This window comes from Cryptomeria japonica, chromosome 3, assembly GCF_030272615.1.
Source record: "Cryptomeria japonica chromosome 3, Sugi_1.0, whole genome shotgun sequence".
Lineage (NCBI taxonomy): Eukaryota > Viridiplantae > Streptophyta > Pinopsida > Cupressales > Cupressaceae > Cryptomeria > Cryptomeria japonica.
This window is the reverse complement of record NC_081407.1, coordinates 757,366,629-757,381,192: the sequence shown is the minus strand read 5'-3', so window position 1 is coordinate 757,381,192 and position 14,564 is coordinate 757,366,629. Positions and strand designations below refer to the sequence as shown.

Here is a 14,564-nt window from a genome sequence, read left to right as displayed (position 1 = left end):
CCTACATGTGCCATCACGTACGATCGAGCTAGAGAAGAGCTTACTTATGGCATGCCTAACATTTGCCTAGTCACCTAGTAGTTTGTTAATTTTCTATTTTTGTTACTTGGCCCAAGTAGGGGCTTATGGATTGACCTAACCTAATCATGCCTATCTAAAAAGAGAGTGGGTCTCCTTTTGAAAAAAAAAATTGTGGAATTTTTTCTTGGTTATTGTATCAAGAGGTTACCCTCTCAAAGTGGTTCAACTTATATTAGTGTTTCTATATTGCAACATTTTAATTTTCTACCTTCATCAATCGTCTCATACTTGTGCTATGAAGTTTTGTTTTTCATTGTGGATAGCAACTCTTGCAATGTACCGTGTACATATTTTAGAAGAGGGTAGTATTTAAATCCTTTCTTCTATGAAAAAAAAATAAAATTCTGAAGCAATGTTTTAAATTGCCACTTGATTATTTTTAGATTTTTTTTTTATTGACATATTGAAAGAAATTTAACCTTACCTAGTTAATAATAGAGTCTGGCATTAGTAATAATCTTGTCAAAATTCCTCTATTTAAAGTTGGTTTTTTTACGATTCTACCATGTGTTTGATAAAAGAAAATTTAAAGTTCTATAGTGTAAAGAATTAGAGTAGAAGACCAGTACTCGAGCTGCTATAATGTGTGTTTTTTCAACAACACTCAAGGATAATAAAAAAAAAGAGATAAAAAATACACAACAAGAAAATTCACATGTGAAAGAAGAGATAAGTGTTGAAAACACAGTTGTTGTTGCACCAAAAGATCAACGTGTTAATGCCCGATACAATCGTGTGACACATAGAATCCACGAGAGGCGGTTAAACCATGTCGCAAACCCCAATACATCCATGTGACACATAGAATCCATGAGAGGTGGTTAAGCCATATCGCAAGCCCATTGCTTGCGTTGCACAACACAAGGAGACCAAGGACGCGCACCTTACAACAATCCCCTCTAGTGCAAGCGAGGGGTTTGAACCCGTGACCAAGCTCTGATACCACTTGTTGGAAAAGTGGTTGTCATTGCACCAAAAGATCGACCTATTAATGCCCGATACAACCATGTGACACAGAATCCACGGGAGGCGATTAAGCCATGTCCCAAACCTATCGCTTATGCTACACAATACAAGGAGACCAAGGGCGCACACCTTACAACAATAAGAAACAACAAAGAAGCATCTCACATACACCAAACCAAATGAATTGTCTACCTAAATATTTGCAAGAAATTGTATCTCAGAATGAAGTGAATTGCTATCTTCAATTTATTTTTGGAGAAACGCCAAAAACAAAGAAACCATGTGTAAATGAACAATGCCCACATCCAGTTTTTGTAAATCACAACTTTTGTGTACTTATTTGCATTCATTACACATTCAATGTTATAAGATCTATATAGATTTTTGAATAGATTTCTTGTGAAGATTGGTAAGATACATGGTTGCATCGAATTGGACCTCATTGTCAATGTAGTACAATTCAAATCCAAAGCAAACCCCTATGCAGGTTTTTGCATCATAGATAACAAGATTGCTACATAATTTTATACTTCCTTCTATTAAATAAGAAAATATTTATGTAGCTCTCTTAGATTTTGTGCATTGCTTCAAAATTATTGTACTTCCTTGTAGTTGGGAAGATAAGATTTATGCAACATTCTTAGATTTGTTTCAATTTTTTTTTGTGCTTACATATTTTCGAATGGGACATTTAGCTAGCAACTGCCCTATGCACATTTAATTCGTAGTGTGACAACTATTACAATGCAATAAATGCAACCAAAAGATTGAAAGTTTTAATATTTTGATTAAAAAAAAAGAAGATAAATTCAATTTTACAATGAATGTTACCATTATGAACCAATAGAAAAGCAGATAATTATTTATTTTTTTAAATGATAAAAAATATATGTGAAAATTGAAACATTAGCATTGCATATATATTTTTTAAAATTCTACAAGATATTGAAAAATGAAATGCATCAAACAGATGCATAAATATCCTGCCTATCGACAGAAACTAAAAATGAGAACTCTCACAAATATGTATAGTTATACATTACACATTATAAATTAAAAAAATATAATTACACAACACTGTAAACAAAAGTTTAAATATTTCTACTCATCAACTGTTTTAAAAAAATTGTCAGGTCGATGACAATTAATGCCGAAGTTGATGTCAAATAGCGGAAAGTGCATTGCTGTGACCATCTGTACAAATGGAGTAGAAATAATTAATTACTTGGATTTTGATCCACCATTAACGGATGAATGAACTAAGATTGCAGAAAAACAATTAAAGAGTTACTGAACACTAAAATCGAAGAGAGATGCATCTTTAAAAATAATTCCAATCTGTACGTCGAATTCCAGTTGAAATGCAGTTTAGCGAAAAGATAGCGTGCATGTTTGAATTTAACAATAGTTGAAATGCAGTTTAGCGAAAACAATATTATGCCTGTCCTCTAAAATGGACCTAAAACAAGGTCCAGATATACGAAAATTTGTCAAACCATATAATTTTATGTGCATGTACAGTAAACCAGCCATGATTGATTTTTTCTCTTTTCGTTGCGCATTCAGAATTCGAAGAGGCGAGCGACTGGTCTGATTCACACAGGGATTTCAACTTATTACAGGATATCGTTCTGCTAAAACCTTTGTTTATTATAGGATATCATTCTGGTAAAACTTATTACAGAAATTTTGTCAAAACATTTAGTATTATACGCATGTACAGTAAACCAGCCAAGATTGAATTTTCATCCTTTCGTTGCGCATTCAGAGTTCGAAGAGGCGAGCGACTGGTTTGATCCACGCAGGGATCTCAACTTAGTATAAGACTTCATTTTTACTAAAACCCTTGGTCTGATCCGCGCAGGGATCTCAACTTAGTACAATACTTAATTTTTACTAAAACCTAGTTTTAAATTCTACGAATAAGCGAGAGCATTCAACAGAGCCATCCGATCGGCTACCACAACTTTAATCAGTTCATTAATCTGACTTTCTAAGGAAGCCATGCCGTCTTCCAATTCTGCCACACAATTCTTTAAACACACCACCGACTGCCTCAATTCCAAATCCTGCCCTTCGTTTAGCGGGACTGACTTGCTATTTACGAGCAGATGATACACAGCCCGGGAAGATGACTCCACGGCGTGCAGCTCGTCCAGCAAAACGCGGCCGGCGCCTCTGCTTCCACGCCTTTCGAGCTCTTTCTTTGCTTTAAAGTGCAGGGTTCGAAGGGCACAGGCCCAGGCGGAGTGCCCGGTGCAGGGCAGCGGCAGGGAGCGCCTCGATTTGGTTGAAAGGGCGGCGGTGAGAAGGCCGCAGACGAAGACAGTAAGGTCTTTTACTGCATGGATCGGTTCCACTAATCCGGCTCCTGCAGAGGAACTCGCCCGCTTTTCGCCCATGCGCCGCAACATGGAGCTGCAATTCTCCAGCCGAGATTTTCTCTGAGCTTTGGCCAACGACTCGTTTAAACTGCTGAGGAACTGCCGGGCCCTGAGTAGCTGCCAGGGGCCGAGGCAGCCATTTAAGCAATGAACCACAATGTGAAGCTTTTCCTGGTACTCCTTCATGTCTCTCATTTTCTCGCGCAGAGCGTCGCATACGTCAAGGAGCTTCACCGTGTCATTTAGGGTTTCATCCATCCACTTTGAATTCTGCCGCAGGACTGCCTGTCGGATTTGGGGAAAAATATCTTGGAGCTCTCTATGCATCGACAGGCACAGGTCCAGCGCCTGCCGGAGCCAGCCGATGCTCAGAAAGCTCTCGAAACTCTGCAGCCGCTGGAGTTCTACGCAGAGAAGGGTTCCCAAGACCTCCTGCTCGGAGTGGTCGTCAATTTCAGGGTATATTGTCGACGATAAAGAGCGATCCTGGAAACTTAGAGCAAAGTGTAAGCCCTGCAGCCCTCTCGTTATTTCCTTGTTTCCCTTCTCTGATCGACCTTGGAAACTTTGAGAATACTGTAAGCGTTTAAAGCCGCCTTTTGTTTGCTCCTTCAGGTTCTCCTCTGGTAGACCGAGGAAACTTAAAGCATTCTCTGAGCCAAGCAAGCCACCCAATTTTTCCTTCTTTGATTGACCATGGAAATCTTGGGCATACTGTGAACCCTGCAAGCCACCTATTATTTCCTTCGTCTTTTTCTCAACTGGACAATGGAAACTTAGGACATACTGTAAGCTTTTCAATCGGCTCAATATTTCCTTCTTCTCTTCTGATGCATCTTGAAAATTTTGAGTCTTTTTTAAGTCCTTCAAATTGCACATCATTTCCTTCTTAATCTTCTCTTCTGATCGATCCTGAAAACTTTGAGCCTTCTGTAAACTTTTCAAACCGCCCATTAATTCCTTCTTCCTCTTCTCTGTTCGATCCTGAAAACTTTGAGCTTTTTGTAAGCCCTGCAATCTGCCCATTATTTCCTTCTTTCTCATCCCCTCCAATCCACCCACAAAAGTATTTTGTGAATCCTCCAAGCCGCTCATTATTTCTTTCTTCCTCTTCGCATCATATCGATCCTGAAAACTTTGAGCTTTTTGTAGGCCTTGCAAACTGCCTATTCTTTCCTCTTCCTCCTCTTGACCCTTAAAACATTGAGCATAGTGTAAACCCTGCAAGCCGTTCATTATTTTCTCCTGCTTCTTCCCCTCTGATTTACCCTGGAAACTTTGAGCGTATGGTAAGCCCTGCAAGCAGCTCATTGTGTTCTCTTCCCTCCTCTCCTCTTCCAATCGACCATGGGAACTTTGACCATACTGTAAACCCTGAAAACTTTGGACATATTGTAAGCCCTGAAAGAACCCCATTATTTCCTTCTTTCTCTTCTCCTCTGATTGACCATGACAATACTGTAAGCCCTGCCTGCAGCCCATGGTTTCCTTCTTCCTCTTGTCCTCCAATCGACCATGGAAACTTTGAGTATATTGTAAGCCCTGAAAACTTTGAACATATTGTAAGCCCAGCAAGCAGCCCATTATTTCTTTCTTCTTCTCCTCCAATCGACCGTGGAAACTTTGAGCATACAGTAAACCCTGCAAACCACCCATATCTTCCTTCCTCTTCACCGACTCAGATTATACCTTTTTCAACTTTATTTGCTGTAAGAATTCTATATTTGGCTTAGTGATAAAGAATTCTCGTCTCCATGGCGGAGTATATATATGTCTTACACAAGACTTTGTAGAGCATTTCATCACCTCTGACGTTGAGAACATATGCTCCAATTCTAAAATAAGAATCAGGTGTATTACCTGTTCTTATTAGTTGAATATCTGAAACGTGCTCCAATGGATAAGAGGATATTAATGTAAGAAAGAATGTGGAATCTCAGGCAGGTAGTTCCCCCGATTAATAAATCAAATAGTATATATTTTTATAGCGATTGACGTCATCCAGAAATCAAAATTTGAATTGGAAGATAATTGCCGGCCTATATATTTTTATAGCAATTGACGTCATCCTAGTTGCTATATCATATGTTTCAAATCAATGTCAACTCAATTTAGAGAGTCACGATTCAGTCGCCAAGCATTAAGTATGAATAAGAATGTGCAATCTGGGAAAGAACGTCGACAAAATCAATTCCCAGCAAACGGTTTTGGTATTCAATTCTATTTACAGAGTTGTTTGTGTTTGCAATTGTTTGAAAACTAACAAAATGTAGGCGTGCTGATTAGTCGGCAGTTGTGCCTGCAACTAGATGATTATTATTTTTATTTTAAAATATTATAAAAGTGGCTGCAGCTGGCAGTTTTGCCTGCAATATAATTCGGTAATTTTTATTTTTCTTAACACATAACCTTACATGAGTAATCAATCAATAATTTTATATACATAAGTATAAATCAATTTAGATTAAGTTAATAAGTTTTTTGATTTATAGAATTTGAGTTTTCAATTCATTTTGTTATTTCTTAATTTTTTAAAAATTTGTAAATTTGTTATAAGATAAGTTTCTTCTTTGATTAAGCATATTTTAGAGTTGTAAAGGAAATGACTTAAGCATATTGTAGAATTGTAAAGGAAACGACTTTTGTACTTTATTTATTAGCATAAATCAATTTAGGTTTCTTCTTTGATTAAGCATAATGTATAGTTCTAAAGGAAATGACTTTTGTGCTTTATATATTAGCATAAATCAATTTAGGTTTCTTCTTTGATTAAGCATATTGTATAGTTGTAAAGGAAATGATTTTTGTTCTTTATATATTAGCATAAATCAATTTAGATTTATTTAATTAGTTTATTTTTTAATAAATATTATATTTATTAATAATTAAAAAATAATGTTGTACATATTCACAAAAAAGGTGGGTGGAAATAGTCACACCTCTAGAGTTAATATGGGGTTATAACTTGGAACAAAAAATAACACAATTTTGAATGGTCGTTAAACAAGAAGAGTAGTAGCAAATAAAGGAAGAGAAGGGTTTTGGTCATCCACTGTGACCCATACATCAGTAGGGTTTGAATTGTCCATGCAAGGGGTTCCAACCATCATTACCATCTTTATCATTATCTTGTTTCTCTTCAGTAGCAACTCAAAGAAGAGCATAAACCTTTGTGATCCAACAACACTTGGAGGTGAAAAAATCCAAGTGCAACTTTGTTTGCTTACTACTAAACCTATAGAAACACATTAAAACATATCATGGCTTTAAAATAAAGTTAGAAATTATGACTAACAAAGCATCCTAAAAAATAATAGAATTTATATTTTTCTAACTACTAAAAAGAATCTACACCTTAAAAGCATGTCAAGTCTTATTGTTGTAGCGTCCTAAAATTTTGACTGCATTTGGGTCTTCATGATGGCGGCGCAACGTTGAACCTGAATGGAGACCCCGAAACCTGTTTACAACACCAAAAACTGCATATTTCTGCACCTTGGCCTGATCCTCCTTGCACCCTGCTGTCCCGGGAGGTGGGACCATGGCGCCCAGCGCCCTGGTCCCTGGCCCTATTTTGGGCCCGGTCTCTTTTGGGCATCGGGTCTTTAAGTTTGCAATTCGGGAAATAATGTTTCTAGGTCGGCCTAAGGTCGGAAAAATCAGTCTATCAACCCTAATTGACAAGTATATAAACTACATTTCCCCTCCCATTTGAGGAGGAAAAGAAAAGGGAAAAATATATGCAAGCAAGAGGCGGAAGCGATATTCAAACATTCAAACATTCAAGCATTCAAGCATTCCTTCAAGCAATTGAGCATTCTAAGTCTCCATTCAAGGCTAAGTGTTGCATTCAAGACAAGGATTCAACCATTGAAGAGGAGATCGCTTACAACATACAAAATACAACATTCATTACACCTTCGCATGTAAGAATACAAACATTTTTACAACAAGGTATCAGTACTTGTTTACATTACAAACATTTACATTTACAGCATTCTCATTTCTTGGTTAATTCCAAAACCGGGGTTTGACCTGAAGGCAAACCCCTAATCCCTAACCCCCCAATCGTCCTCTCTTTTCTATGTGTAGGTTGCAGGTACACAGCTGTAATTGAAGATCTGGAATCCTTGTGCAGAGATGAATAGATCCCCCTTCGTTTTGCGGATTTTTCGGAGGACTGTGTGCACTCCGAGCGCCATTGTCCCGTCAACTTTTGCTCAAATTTGCAGAACAGCATCATCTCGACATTTTACTGCTAATTTCAGGGCCGCAGCTTCATCCCGTATCCCTATCTCCATTTATAAGCGAGTCTTTCCTACTTCACATGCATTCCTAGTTCAATCTTTCTATCTACATTCTTTACAAAAGAGGGTATCCTTGATGTCTCAATCCTTGAAACTCATTTAGAATCCAGTCTTGCATTATGTGGGATTATATCTTGTGAGTTTCAACCCCTCTTTTGAATGTAAAGTCCCTCCCAAGTGAAAACCGTCAATCCTAGTGACCTCCTTTCTCCTTGGAGTGGGGGAGAACACCTGGGGTTCGATTTTCCGCTTTACATTTTGGTGAACCCAACATGAACATCCTAATTCTGATTATTCATGGTTAGATCTGAAAAAAAAAAAAAATTTGCTTCCTTAATTACATTTCCATGTTTGATCTTTTGCAAATTTTAGAGGTTAATTGCATGAAAACCCTAAATTTTCTTTTTAGTAATTGAGCTTGTGAAATGTTTAATTGTTAATGATTGTTTTAGATCTACCCTTCTATTCCAAATTGTCAAATCATATCTGTGTTTTAATTTTTGAAATTAAGTGGTTAAGTGTCAAAACCCTAATTTTTAAAACCCTCTTGATTCAGCCTTTGACTAATGATTTCATTGATCAAAACACCTCTAAATCGGCTGTAACTTTGGATTCTGCAACAAAATCATAATATCTCTCATCCCTGAAAATTTGGAAAAAAGTTGCAAGGACCGTGTGCACCCCGAGCGCCATTGTCCCCGACATTTTTTTCGAAATTTCGAGAGTCAGATCTTACTGTATTTTTTTGCTAAAATCCAGAATTTTGGCTGATTTCATTAATTCTTACACTTTCAAAATTACAGTCAAAGTTGGTCTAGTGATTGCTTGGATTGAGGCTTCTAATCATTCAAAAATTATTGAAATTGAAATTCATGTCAAAATTGTGCTTTTTACTATCCTAAATTTGAAAAGTGTGTTGGCATTCATTCAAAATTTCAGTGCTTTATTCAAATTTTTGCATTTTGTGACTTTTGAAATTAAATGTTTAATTGCAACAACCTTGATTTCCACTTTCAAAATTGAATTTTGCGTGAAATTGAGTCAATTTTTAAATTTCAAAACCTGCATTGCTTTTAGTATTCCCTCTAAAATCATAAAATTCAAAATTTCAGTTTCCCTCTCTTTTTCAGAATTCAAATTTTGCATTTTTCAACAATCTTGGTAGGGTTCAATTTTGAGATTGCAACTTTAATTTGGCCTATCTATAGATCGTAAAATCACTCAATTTTTTCAGATTAGCTTTAAAATCATCATAACTTTCATCCCTGAAAATTTTGAAAAAAGTTGCGAGGACTGTGTGCACTCCGTTCGCCACGGTCCTTGACATTTTTTCTGAAATTTCGGGAGATTGTCCTGATTGTCTTTAACAGCTTAAATCTAGAAGATTGGCTGATTTTATTGAAATTTGCTACCTCTAAAATTCAAAATCTTCTCTCTCTCTTTAGCGCATGAGTTTTATAACAATAAGCCCTACTTACACCATTCTCGTTAGGCGAAGCCTTAGAATTAAGTCTTTCCAAGGTTTAATTACCGAGGAGATGGAACCTAATTTGAATGGCCTTTTTAACGAGGACACAGGTAATTCCTCTAATCCTCTTAATGATGAATAAGCTCTCCATGAGGTTTCTGAAGAACAACTTTCAAAATTGGATAACCAATTTGATGATTTTCGACAATGGATGTCTCAAGAATACCCCGATAGTCAAGCTCTTCCCTTAATTGAGGGTCTAAAACATATGGTTCAAAATGATAAGAATGGAATTGATATTTTGCGTAGTATTGCACACATTGTGGATTCGAATGTGATGCCTATTAAGAGTTGTGCTGAAACTTTGGGTTATACACAACCTCCTACTCAAGTCAATCATTCTATCCCTTTGACAACTTCTATTGCTAGTATACCTACTTTTACATCAAACATAATGACTACTTCAATACAAGACATTCCACCTATGATCACTAGTCATGGGGGCAATCTTTCTTCTTCAATTAACCCTCTTCCTTCATTCAATCCGACTTCTTCATTCATTCCTTCAATGAGTGTTCCTATTACATCTCCACAAATGAGCCTAGCGCAAGGGGGCAATTCATTTAACCATTCCATTCCTCCTTGTAGTGTTCCTCCTTTCCAATCATCTCCTATGACTAACTATCATAGTGTCCTGCCACCTTACTCTCAATCAATACCTTCTTTCAATAACATAATACCTCCATCACAATCTAACACGTCTAATATGAATTCTTTGACTGAAGTGACCATTAACAATCTTGCACAAACTGTCTCTTCTTTACAGCAACAAATTGTCTCTATGAATCAATCTAAGTTTAGTGTGCCCACATTTGATGTTGCGAGCCCACTTTCTCTTGACATTGTTCGAGCTATTCCCCCTAAGCATGTTGAAATCCCACAATTGGAGCCTTATAATGGTAAAGGTGATCCTCTAACACATGTTAAGACCTTTCAAACAATATGTACTGATTTTGCTCATGACCAAAGATTGCTTGCAAAACTATTTACTAGAACATTAAGAGACAAGGCTCTACAATGGTATTGCTCATTGCCTTCCTATTCCATTACTTCTTTCCAACAACTTGCAAATGATTTTATTCAACAATTTCAAAACAATATAAGTCCTAAAGTTACTTTGACTGATTTAATGCATTGTAAACAAGGTGTTAAAGAAAAAGTGACTGATTTCATTGGTAGATATAAGCATTTGTATGCTCAAATTTCTTTTCCAGTGCCTGACAATGATATTCAAAGAATCTTTATTTCTAATTTACAAAAAGATATTAGAGAAAAACTTATGTTTTCTGAGTTTACTTTTTTCCAACAGTTATGCGCAACTCTTCACAATTATCAACTGACTATGAGTCAAATGGAACAAGCAAATCCTATGGCTCCGAGTGATAAGGGTGATAGTAGTCAACAACCATTTGGGAAGTTTAAACTGAACAAAGAGTCCATTAAATTCAATGAAAACATCATCAACAACAATGTGAATGCAGCAACAGGTGTGCCTCCTATTTCTAAGTTTTTCAAGAAAGAAAGAAAGTTTACTCCTTTGAATGAATCATTGCATAGTATTATGAATAAGTTATTGGAACAAACTGTGCTTACTCTTCCTCCTATAAAGAAAATAGATCCTACAAAGATTAATTCACCCTATTTTGATGATAAATCCTTTTGTCAATTTCATCGTCAACATGGGCATGATATTGAAAAATGTTTTGCTTTAAAGGGTAAAATTCAAGATTTGATTGATAATAATACTATCTCTGTTTCAGGTGTGAATGATAAAGGCAACACATCTGTAGCTCCTCCTAACCAAAATCTTAAGATTTTTACTGATCCATTACCTTCTCATACCTCTAATGTGATTGATACTAATGATTCCTCTGTCTCACCTGATGATCTTGTGTCTATGACTCTGAATGTGATTAACTTTGTAGAGCAGTAGAAAATCCCTAAAGAACCTTCCATCACCTTTGATTCCATTGAAACTATCAGGGCACCTGATGGTCCTTTATATATAGTTGCAAAAGTCAAGAATACACCTTGTCGTGGAGTGCTTATTGATCCTTCTTGCATGGTTAATGTCATTACTAAAGAATTTCTTTTTACTTTGCAATTGAATCAAGTGATCTATGACAAAACAAATGTGGTTGTGAAATTATTTGATGCATTTTCTTCTCCTGCAATTGGTTCTATCACATTACCTATTGAGGTCCATAACAAATCCCTTGATGTGAACTTTGCTATTATTCCATCGTCCGAACAATTTCGTGTGATGCTAGGCTATCCTTGGCTATCTTCCATAAAAGCTATTGCTTCTCCTATTCACAAGTGTTTGAAATTTCCCCATAATGGTGAATTTGTTACTGTCAATCATAGTCTCTTTAAACCAGCTGAAAGAACTTCTAGCGTTCCTATTGATTACTTTTGGCCTAAACAATTCCAATCTCTTCCACCGCAAAGTGATCATCTTTTCAAATCTTATCAAAAGTGGAAAACAGATATGATCCTATCTCTGACTCAACCTAGAACACCCAAACTTGATATTCCTATCATTCTTAAGAAGGAAGTTCTTCCTTTGAAAGATAAAACTAATGGCTTTCCTCAAGAAGATTCCCAACCCATCCCTATGGATGTGACTATGTCTATGCCTAATAAAATTTCTAAAGGTAGACCTATACCTCCTCGTCATGATGGACTTGGTCTCCTTCCTAAACCAAATATTCCTCCCTTATATGGAGCAGTTCCTCCTCCTTCCTCTTATGGAGAGAAGAGACCTTCCTCTTCTCCTATTATTCAACCTAAGAGACCACAACCTAAACACCCAAGTGATAAGGATGAGAACATTCCTCCTCCTCAATCTTCTCAACTTCCTACTAAGACTAGACGAAATCGTTCTGCACGTGAACGCCGACGAAAGCGTCGTCTTAGAGCTCAGGCAATTGCTTCTCAAACTTTGCAATCCCCAAAAACACCTTCAGCTAGCATTATTCCATTTTCTCCTCAGCCAAAAATTGAGCCAAAATCTCCTAAACATAAGATGCATGATGGTCTTGATCCTGTGTGAGTTAAAGATCCTATTTTTATAAATCTTAATGATGATATAGATGAAAATGTTATTCATGATGAAAATGTTACTTCTCTTCATTCTGATAGTGAATATGAATATGTTGATGTTGATAACCATTTATCTAACGAATTTTCTAAAGCACTTATCGTAGCTCCTAGACAAGAACAACGTGGCTTGAAACATGAACATAGCCCTTGTTTGGATCTTGTGATAGCTCCATCTGCTGTGTTGGATGTTCCTCCTCTAGCGTGTTTCCTACCTTCCTGAAATATTGATCAGCAAGATCGGGGGGTAGATGACGTGCTAGACTAGTTCATTAGCATAGCAGACTCTCTCCTCCTCTCTTGATCTCTTTTGTTACTTCTTCTATGTGTTATTCTCATTCTTCTATTTGTTGTCCTTAGCGTTGTCTACTTGAGGATGATGCAAAGCATGGAGATCTCTTTTGGTCTCTCTCATGTTGACTCAAAAGACACATGTGTTCCCTTCTTCTAGGTGACCTTCCTTGATTGGGGAATGAAGAACAATTATGCATACATACATATGATATACATGAATTATCATATAGCATACTGACCCCAAGGAAAGTGAAGTCACCTCGTGCTTTGTGTTTTGTGTCTATTATCCTTGGACTTATCTCACACTTGGGGGCTAAATCCTTGTGATAACGTGCTCCTTTCCCTTGTCATTTCCTATATGTTTATCACTACCTTAAAGCAATCACCCCCAATGAGGCGTGTGCGATTTCTTTAACGTAGGGGGGCATATACCCCATTCATATCTCTTCAAGATACTTGAAAATTTCTTGGCAAATTTAGCTTTGCCTTGAAAATTTTTGATACTTTTTCTTGCATGACTCATAGTGAGGGAACCTTACTACTGACAGTCATGGTTCTCCCTCGTGATCTTCCCTTTTACTTTGTCAATTGAATTCGTAAGATCCTTAGTCCACTGGGGGCTTGGTGTATCTTGCCTCCTTGACATGGTGAAAGTCTTTCAATGTTGTTTCCTTGTACTTTACCGAAAGTATGGGCGTACGCTTATACTCCCGCTAAAGTGGGGGCTAAATGTAGTGTCCTAAAATTGTGACACTTGCAATTTCAACTGCATTTGGGTCTTCACGATGGCGTCACAACGTTGAACCTGAATGGAGACCCCGAAACCTGTTTACAACACCAAAAACTGCATATTTCTGCACCTTGGCCTGATCCTCCTTGGACCCTGCTGTCCTGGGAGGTGGGACCATGGCGCCCAGTGCCCTGGTCCTTCAGGACCATGGCACCCAGCACCCTGGTCCCTCAGGACCATGGCGCCCAACGCCCTGGTCCCTGGCCCTATTTTGGGCCCAGTCTCTTTTGGGCATTGGGTCTTTAAGTTTGCAATTCGGGAAATAATGTTTCTAGGTCGGCCTAAGGTCGGAAAAATCAGTCTATCAACCCTAATTGACAAGTATATAAACTACATTTCCCCTCCCATTTGAGGAGGAAAAGAAAAGGGAAAAATATATGCAAGCAAGAGGCGGAAGCAATATTCAAACATTCAAACATTCAAGCATTCAAGCATTCCTTCAAGCAATTGAGCATTCTAAGTCTCCATTCAAGGCTAAGTGTTGCATTCAAGACAAGGATTCAACCATTGAAGAGGAGATCGCTTACAACATACAAAATACAACATTCATTACACCTTCGCATGTAAGAATGCAAACATTCTTACAACAAGGTATCAGTACTTGTTTACATTACAAACATTTACATTTACAACATTCTCATTTCTTGGTTAATTCCAAAACCGAGGTTTGACTTGAAGGCAAACCCCTAATCCCTAACCCCCCAAACGTCCTCTCTTTTCTGTGTGTAGGTTGCAGGTACGCGATTGTAATTGAAGATCTGGAATCCTTGTGCAGAGATGAACAGATCCCCCTTCATTTCGCAGATTTTTTGGAGGACCGTGTGCACTCCGGGTGCCATCGTCCCATCAACTTTTGCTCAAATTTGTAGAACAGCATCATCTCGACATTTTACTGCTAATTTCAGGTCCGCAGCTTCATCCCGTATCCCTATCTCCGTTTATAAGCGAGTCTTTCCTACTTCACATGCATTCCTAGTTCAATCTTTCTATCTACATTCTTTACAAACGAGGGTATCCTTGATGTCTCAATCCTTGAAACTCATTTAGAATCCAGTCTTGCATTATGTGGGATTGGATCTTGTGAGTTTCAACCCCTCTTTTGAATGTAAAGT

The 14,564-nt window shown here is 37.4% G+C and overlaps 1 protein-coding gene across 1 annotated transcript; it reads right to left on the bottom strand.

The window, feature by feature from the left end:
* Nucleotides 1–2,744: 2,744 nt before the first annotated feature.
* On the bottom strand, nt 2,745–5,265 carry LOC131034781 (uncharacterized). The gene has a single exon (XM_057966363.2). The coding sequence runs from the start codon at nt 5,085–5,087 to the stop codon at nt 2,964–2,966; it is 2,124 nt and encodes a 707-aa protein (XP_057822346.2). The 5' UTR covers nt 5,088–5,265; the 3' UTR covers nt 2,745–2,963.
* Between the last annotated feature and the right edge of the window lie 9,299 nt (nt 5,266–14,564).